The sequence below is a fragment of the Gossypium arboreum genome, chromosome 10, assembly GCF_025698485.1.
Source record: "Gossypium arboreum isolate Shixiya-1 chromosome 10, ASM2569848v2, whole genome shotgun sequence".
Lineage (NCBI taxonomy): Eukaryota > Viridiplantae > Streptophyta > Magnoliopsida > Malvales > Malvaceae > Gossypium > Gossypium arboreum.
The window spans coordinates 114,625,731-114,634,727 of NC_069079.1; the positions used below are offsets into that span (position 1 = coordinate 114,625,731).

At 29.7% G+C, this 8,997-nt stretch overlaps 1 protein-coding gene across 2 annotated transcripts; it reads left to right on the forward strand.

The window, feature by feature from the left end:
• The first annotated feature begins 419 nt into the window (after positions 1-419).
• LOC108487104 (protein trichome birefringence-like 4) lies at positions 420-3,327 on the forward strand. Of its 2 annotated transcripts, XM_017791339.2 has the most exons (6): positions 420-1,420; positions 1,828-2,020; positions 2,134-2,327; positions 2,413-2,571; positions 2,656-2,757; positions 2,851-3,327. In XM_017791339.2, the coding sequence occupies exons 1-6, from the start codon at positions 687-689 to the stop codon at positions 3,032-3,034; spliced, it is 1,566 nt and encodes a 521-aa protein (XP_017646828.1). In that variant the 5' UTR covers positions 420-686; the 3' UTR covers positions 3,035-3,327. The 2 variants fall into 2 exon arrangements, with proteins under 2 accessions (XP_017646828.1, XP_017646827.1); XM_017791338.2 differs by having other exon boundaries at positions 2,656-3,327.
• Positions 3,328-8,997: the final 5,670 nt, after the last annotated feature.

The window sequence follows — 8,997 nt, forward strand, 5'->3', positions numbered from 1 at the left end:
CTCACCCCAAATATTGTAATGTTTTAATTAGTTAACTTTGAATGGTTGGATTATGGATCATAACGTTTTAATGTTTTATAAATTTGGATTAAACGCCTTAATATTTTACTTAAGTTTGGTGGGATGAATATTGGATTTGGATAATGATTTGAGACGAGTGTCTTTAACAACATATAAAAATTGAGGATTAAAATTAAAATTATATTAATTAAAAAGTGTCAATTAATAATAACAAATAGTTGAATAAATAGCAAAGCGCAAATAAAAGAATGTAACTTTAAATTTTAAAGGAGATATTATTAGGAGGCAACTATTAAATCTGAATATAACTATAAAATCAACATGAAAAACAAGTACCACTCAATAACCAAAAAAAAAAAAATCAAAAACTTTAATGAGTAAATTATAAGTTTTTGTATTTAAATTACCTATACCCTTAATAAAGATTCGATCCAGATGAATCATATTGAAAAGAAGTTTGTAAAGATGGGTTGGAACAAGAGTCCACCCATGCGCAGTATTTAACTATTGATAGAATTCTCATGTAGAAAAAGGGATGCTGAATTCAATAAAATTCTTACAAGTAAATGAGATCTCCCGATTTCCCCTCACTATCATTATATTTTTCCAAAATAGAATAAACTGGTCTTCGCTTCAAAGCCGAAAGCTCTCCTTCTGGTCTTGCAATGGCTGACCCAAATTACCCATCACCGACACTGACAGGAACACTAAATTCGAACAAATTCTCTGTCGTGACAACAAAAAACAGGGTGGCTTTTGCTTTTAGTTTCACTTCCGTTTTTGTCATTGGTTTCACAACTTTATTATTTCTAAATCCATCTTCTTACTCTTCTCCTCGCCTTCAAAGCTTGCTTCGAAGTTCCTTTTACAGATCCCAGTTTTCCTCCCATTTCTCTCACTTTCTCCCCAACTCTTCCCAATCCAATCACTACCCACTCCCCTTTTCTCCATTCCAGGAACACCCTTTTCAGATTTCTCGGGAATCTGAAAGATTTCATGGGAAAAATGATTCTTCTTTGTCAAGTGAAGGTACTAATGGAACCCTTTCTGAGATTCCTGCAGAAAGTGGAAAAGAATTAGCGGAAAAGGGTTTAAATGCTAATGGAAACAGCATTCATGGAAGCCCTTCTCGGCCTTTGGATTTTAAAGAAAGTGGGAAAGAGTTGGTGGATGGAAGCATTGATGAATTACTTGAGAAGCAAAGGAAGGGTGATTTTGTGGAAATAATAAATCAATGTAGAATATTTGATGGGAAATGGGTGAGAGATGATTCTTACCCTCTTTATGCACCAGGGACTTGTCCATATATTGGTGAGTCTTTCAATTGCTTTGTTAATGGTAGGCCTGATACGGGGTATGAGAAATACAGATGGCAACCCAATGAATGCATCTTACCAAGGTAAATTCACCAAAGTTGTCATTTTTAAATCTAAATTTTGTTGGTTCATTTATATATAATTGAATTCTGCTAATTTTGCATATATCAGGGTGGTTCTAATTCATCTTCATGTGTATTTATAATATTTGTTGATAATGTATCTTTATATATTTATATATATGTGCGCGTATGTGTATTAGTTCATTTTTGTCATTGTCTTGGTTAGATTGGCTTAGGGTAGAGTTTATATTATATGAGAATGAATTGTGATAATTTGCATCTATTACTGGTGGTTCTAATTTCTTCATGTTCATATGTAGTTTTTAATGATATTTGTTGGAAATGATCTTTATATATATATATATATGTATTGCTTATTTATTGTTGGTTTTTTACTTAGATTGGTTTTGGGTGGAGTTGTCATGCAGGTTGAATGGCAAGCATATGCTGGAATTATTGAGAGGGAAGCGATTAGTTTTTGTTGGCGATTCACTTGGTCGGAATATGTGGGAATCTCTTGTTTGTATCCTTAGAAACTCCATTGAGGAGAAAAGCAGTGTTTTCGAGGTCTCCGGCAAGCAGGAATTAGGAAAAGGGAGTTCTCACTCCATTATATTCAAAGTATGTTTATCTTTTATCCTTTCCTTCAGACATAGACAAATTGCAGTTTTGCAGTACTTGAAGTTGTTTCCTTGATTTTGATATATACTAATTTTGGATGGATGAATGAGCAGGGTTATAATTGCTCAATTGAGTACTTCCGTTCAGCATTTTTAGTTCAAGAATGGGAAATGGTCTGGAGAAATGGATCAAAGAAGGAAACACTTAGACTTGATATGATTGATAAATCAGCTGATAAGTACAAAGATGCCGATGTTCTCATTTTCAATACCGGACATTGGTGGACTCATGATAAAACTTCGAAAGGGTACTGTTAATGCTACCTATTTGTTCATATGATAAGATAAATAATCTTAAAGTAGGAGCTCTTAACGGTTTTAAGCGATTTGCAGGAACAGTTACTATCAAGAGGGGAACACTATCTATAACCGATTACATGTTAAAGTAGCCTTTCGAAAAGCTTTGACCACATGGGCAAAATGGATAGATACTAATATAGATTCTACGAAGACCCTTGTTTTCTTCAGGGGGTTTTCTGCATCTCATTTCAGGTAAATCGAACATCGAAAGAATATGTTAGGTTGAACCCTGAAATTTGGAACTGAGTGGCTTTAATTCTTGTTACCTGTTCCCAGGGGTGGAAGGTGGAACTCTGGAGGGCAATGCCACGGTGAAACCAAACCTATTACAAATGGGAAGTACTTGAAGAAATATCCATCAAAAATGCGAATTTTCGAGTCAGTGATAAATGGCATTACTAATCCAGTCTTGTATCTTAATGTTTCAAGAATGACTGGTTTCCGGAAGGATGCTCATCCGTCGGTTTACAGGAAGCAGAACTTAACCGAGGAAGAGAAAACTTCACCTACTAGAATCCAGGATTGCAGCCACTGGTGCCTCCCCGGTGTTCCTGATACTTGGAACGAGCTAGTATACACTCAACTCCTTATCAAACATGAAAGTTATCAGCAACAACTTCTGAAACCAAAACAACAACAGAAAAATCATAGGTAAAATGAATGCAATCGATCTTTTTAAATTATTAATTAGTCCCTAGTTTTGTCATGATCGATTAGCGTACGTACATGCCCTATTCATCAGTGAAAATTTCGGTTCTTAGAGAGAAGTGTAAAATAATGTAATTCTCCGTAAAAGCTGTTAATTATAATTGTTCATAAGCTTTCCTCTAACCGGTTTCACTTGTTTAAAGTCTAATTGCTAGTGTCCTATAGTTTTTCATGAAGTTGTTATTGAACATAGTGTTTCGGTTTATTACCTGTAAGATGAGTTGAAATTAGTTTGTAATATCTTGATCATGTTATTTGATTTTGATCTATATGCTTTTGGGTTCATGTTAATGATCTTTTAATCGATGAGGAACTGCTAGAAACGGATTCGGTTGAGATTAGGATCATTAGTTTTGGAATTAAATCCGAAATCCGAGTTTGTACATTGTTTAAACTAGAATGAGGTACATGTGTCAGACCACTATAATTTTTGATTTTGATTATTTCATCAACCACTATAATTTTTAATAGTAGAAATAGATGGAAATTTTAATAGAAACGACTAATTTGCTCTTTGATTTGAAGTAAATGGATCAATTTACCATTTTTTTAGTAAATGGAGTAAAATGTAATTTGATTCTTAGCACATTTGCCTCTGTGGTACTTTTTCTTAGGAATTTTAAACAACCCTTTAAATACATTCACAAATATATGTATTTAACCCATTTTTAAGTCTGAGTAAATACATGTATTTGATAGCAGCAACCAAGGATTATATATCAAATAGGTAAAAGTACTCTAGATACCTTTATATTAAGAGTCAGATTGTATTTTGTCCATTCTACTTAAAAATTGGTAAATTAGTTATTATACATTATACCAAAGAGTAAACCAAATTATTTTGTTAAATTTTTTATCCATTTCTACTGTTAAAAATTAGTCCTCATACATAAGCATAAAGTACATATGATATGTCACATGTCATTGTTTGGTTATCCAATCAGTCATACTAGTTTTTATTAATATTTTAATAACATTAAAGGGTGAAATTTTAAAAAAATTATCAATTTACTTTTTAATTTAATGCTAATAAATTAATTTATACATTTTGTAAGAGAAGGGACAAAATAAAATCTGTCACTTAACACAGATATCTCCACAATGCTTTTACCTATTAAAAATTTCAAATCTCCTTGAAAGAAGAAAGGGATTTTCTTTGAAAATTAATGTTAAATGTGGTTTTTAACTCTGACGTATTCATGGGTTGGATAATTTGGTGTAGACAATGATTTTTATGTTTTAATTTGATTTGAATAGGTTTAAAATCAATTTAAATAATAAAATATATTTTATTATTAAATTTAGTTATGAAATATTAATATAAAATATATTTTAATACTTTATTAATTTCTAAGCAGTAAAATAAGTGTTTTTTTGAATGGATTGAGTTGGATGGAAAACAGTATTGTGCTGAAAATTTTGAAAGTTATGAAGGCTACAAATATGAATGTTGAATAGATAATGTTTATCAACGTATTATTAGTTTGATTCATTTTCGACATGCAAACCTGTGGACATTTGTAAAGGTAGAAATGCATCTTAGGCTTTGTTTAGTAGTTTGGAATAAAAAATTAGAAAGATAGGAAAATTAAAGAGGTAAAAGAATTAGAAGGACGGAAATTATATATATAATATATTTTTATAAGTTTGTTTGGTAGGAGAGATAGAAAAATGGATCTAAAATTTTATCAATTATTTGATAGAATTGAAAAATGTATAAATTTAAACTAACAAACACATCTATCTTATTTTCTCACCGTTTATCTTTTTAATTTAGAAGGATTGACTTTAATGCATTAAGATACAGAATAGTCATCCGTCTTATTCTCTTTCTTCTCACTTTTCTTTCCAACCAAACACATTAAATTTTTTTTTCCTTAACACTTTTTCACTCCTTCCTCTCATCCCTCATCAAGCACACTAGGTTTTTCTTAGCATAACGGAAAGATAATTGAAAGGATGAAAAATTGGAGGGGGTGGAAAACTAGAAGGATGGAAAACAGAAAGATTAGAAAATGGAAAGAAAAAAAATAATTTTCTTTCCACCTTGATAGAATTGAAAAAATGAAGGAAAAAAATATTTACAAAATTCTATCTTATTTTTTTTCTCCTCTGATCATTCAAATTTGAAATATTTAATTTTATGCATTACAATGGAAAATGATTATCACTATTATTTTCATTCCATTCACTTTTCTTCCCTACTAGGCAAACTCGGATTTATTTTTTTTTTACTTTTTCACTCTTTCCTTCTATCTCTTCACTTTTCCACCTAACTAAATATAAACTTGAAGGTTTTTTTTTTAATATATATATTTATGTGTTACACTAAAGGTGTTAATAAGCTGAATTAGATTTGAGCTGGGTTTAAGTATGATATTTATATATTTTATATTTGCTCAATTCAAATATAAACTTAAAATTTTACTTAAATTTGTTTATATTTATAAGTGGCTAATCCAATCCATTTTAACCCGATCTACTTTTTATTTTTAAAAAATATTCATATTATTTTTAATTTAATATTTAATTATATTTTTATTTATTAAGATTTTACCCGGAAAATGGGTGTAAGGCACAAATCGTAAGTAGCAAGACGATTTTGCATGGGAAGAAAAGGAAGAATATTTCATTTCATCACCAAACCAAAAAGATTAAAAAAATCTCATGATACTATTTCTTTTTTCTTTTTCTAAATCTTTTCTTTTTGCAATAATTTTTCTCAATCTTTTTGCGTGTTAGGAGCTAATAGAAATAAAAGAAAACAACAATAAAAAAACGCAGTGTTTAGTCAACAGAATTATAAAAACTAACAGCTAAAATAAAATAAAAATTAAAACGCTTAAGGTAGTGTTTGAAAAATCATCTAGTAGTTAGATTTAAATGTAATTGTATGTAATTACACAATAATGGTATATGTGAATAGTCATTGTAAGTAGGGGTCTCACTGAATTTAGTATAATTGCAGCACATTAATTACATTTTCTAATTCATAGTGGAGTAAGAATTGGAGTAATTACACTTAAATTTAATTTTTTAAAAATATTTTTTATACAATGTAAGACCCAAATTTTACCCGGGGCCCAATAAAATCACAGCCCAAATACCAAAACTCAACTAAAACTCAAAATTCCCTAAGCCCAAATACAACCCAAAATAAAAAATAAAAAAAATAAAAAAATGAAGAAAAAGAAAAAAACCTAATATCTTCACCCTATGTGCCGCCCTAAGCGCCGCCCTAATCCTCTTTTATCTACCACTTGTAAAAAGAAAAGATAGTAAATAATAAAAAAAATGTTGTAACAAGGTTATAAAAGCCATCATAAAACCAAATGTAAAAGGGAAGGAGGGATAAAAAAAAAAAAACATTGTATTTTCACATAGAGATCAAAAATCCAAAGCAAAAAAAGGTTGATTTTAATTTCTTGTATTCCCTTTGTTCATTTTTCATTTTTCATTTTTGTTATTTTATTTTATTTTCTTTATTATATATATATATAATTTAATTGAATTACTTATTTGAATTCCCTTGTAAACATGTTTATATTTTTCCCTTTAAATCTATTTATGTATACCATTTATTCCCCAATTTTAAATTATACTTTGTTTATTTCAAACACTTGCCTATATTACTATTTTTTTATATACAATGTTTATATTAAGTTTTATGCTTTATGTATCTTGTTAATTGTTGGTAAGTAAATCTTGTTTCAAATTATTTTGTATAATTATTGATTTATATTATATAGTATGTCATTCTTATATTCTTTTGTATATTCTTGCATGGTTGCATTTATATAATTCATCTATGTTACAACTTGTTAATATGTACATTATTCGTTTTAAAATTTTATATAGGTACACATTACTATTGCTATGTACATAATATATATTATATACATATATACATTTTTGAATCTTGGTTTTAAATTATTTTGCATAACACTAACTTTAAATTTCCTCTTATAATACTTATTTTGAAGCTCATTTATATGTTAAACTTTATATACTTTATGTATTATTTATTTTTATTTTTATTTATATTACGATCTATTGTAATTTTTGCATGTATTATCTGTTTATGTATATTTATATATATATATAATTTAGCTACTTTTAAATTGTTCATTCTAAGTTTATTTGTTTTAACATTTTTATTACCTTTTAAAATATTTTTCTTAAAATAGATTTTATTTAACCATTAGTTAGAAACGTTAAATAGTGTATGTGGTAAGATTATTATCATTGGGCATGTTTCAATTTTCGTGTTTGTACTTTTCAAAAATTGTATAATATATTATTGATATTTGTTTTCATATTTGTTACTTTGTTTTGCATCCCCATGTATTATATTATGATTGAGATTGCCAACCTATTTGCTTGAAATCAACCTATTTGCTTGAAATCAACCTATTTGCTGAAATTATTCATTCCATTTTCTTTGCTTCAAGTGAATCGAATAAATACGTTGCAAGTTTGTTTCCATAATCACTCCTTTTAAAAAAATAAAAAATAAAATTTCAAAGCGAGGTAATATTTCGTGTTTGGTAATTAGAAATTGTGCCCTAACGTGTTGGGTTTCGATTTTCTGTTTGACCAAATAAATATTCTCTCGAGATTTAAATCCATGTTTTTTCAAATTAAAAATAAGGCAATATTTGAATTTAGGAAATTCAAGAAAATAGTACCCTAACTTACTAGGTTTCAATTTTTCTTGTTTAACCTAAATAACTAAATATCCTTTTGAAATTTCAAAAGCATGAGTTTTGGAAATTATAAAATGATCTTGTATCGAGGATTTGAAATGTTGTGTCCTATCGTGCTGGGTTGCGCTTTTTCATTTGTTCAAAACAATCGAAGATCCCTTTGGAATGTCACTCACGTTTTCTAAAAACTCTTTAAAATGAAAGAAATATTCGATGTTTGGCAATCCGGGGAATAGTGCCCTATCGTGTTGGGTTGCAATCTCCTGTTTGTTCAAAATAATCAAATGTCTCTTCGGAATTTCACTCATATCTTCCAAGGTGAGGCAATGGTCAATATTTGGAAATTCGAGGAATCGTGCCCTACTGAGCTGGGTATCGATTTTTAGTTGGACCAAATAGTTGGGCATCCTTTTGTTATTTTCGAATTATAAATTTTCGAACGTCGAAACAAGAAGATTTTTGGCAAAGGACTCAGGTTATTCAAATGTTATTAACAAGAACCACATTTCAAAAACATTTTTAATTTTAGACAAAAGGACAGTATTTAATCGATTTGGTACCAATTTTGGGCGTAATGAGGGTGCTAATCCTTCCTCATACGTAACCGACTCCCGAGCCTATTTTCTCATATTTTCGTAGACCAAAATCATTGTTTTAGTAAACCAAAATGTTTTATTAAAACAATCCAAATTTCTAGGTGATCCGATCACACCTAAACAAGAAAAGATTGGTGGCGACTCCATTTCTGCTTTCCAAAAAGTCGATCCATCATTTTTAAATCGAAAAAAAAAACAAAAAAAATGGTTTCGATAGCTTGGCGACTCCGCTAGGGACAATAAGAGAGTCAAACCACAAAATTGATTATTTTCTGTCCTTTTTTTGAAAATTTAAAATTTGGTTTTTAATAGACGATCCTTTTATTTCATTCGTTTTGGTTCAAGTCCCATAGAATAATATTGCATGGCATTGCATGACCACTGTGGTCACACCTTCTAAGTTGGGAGTAAGAAACTATGCTTTCGTGAGGTTTTCACCTCCGCATGGGCCAGTGGATTGCTTCCGGATTATATCCGTACCTATGATTTCGTGAGATTTTCATCTCCGCATGGTCATAGGGAAATGTATCCCCCCGAGCCGAACTCGATCTATATGAGCCTATAATGGGTGAGGATTGAGGAATCTGCTAGTTCGGGTACCTTATCTC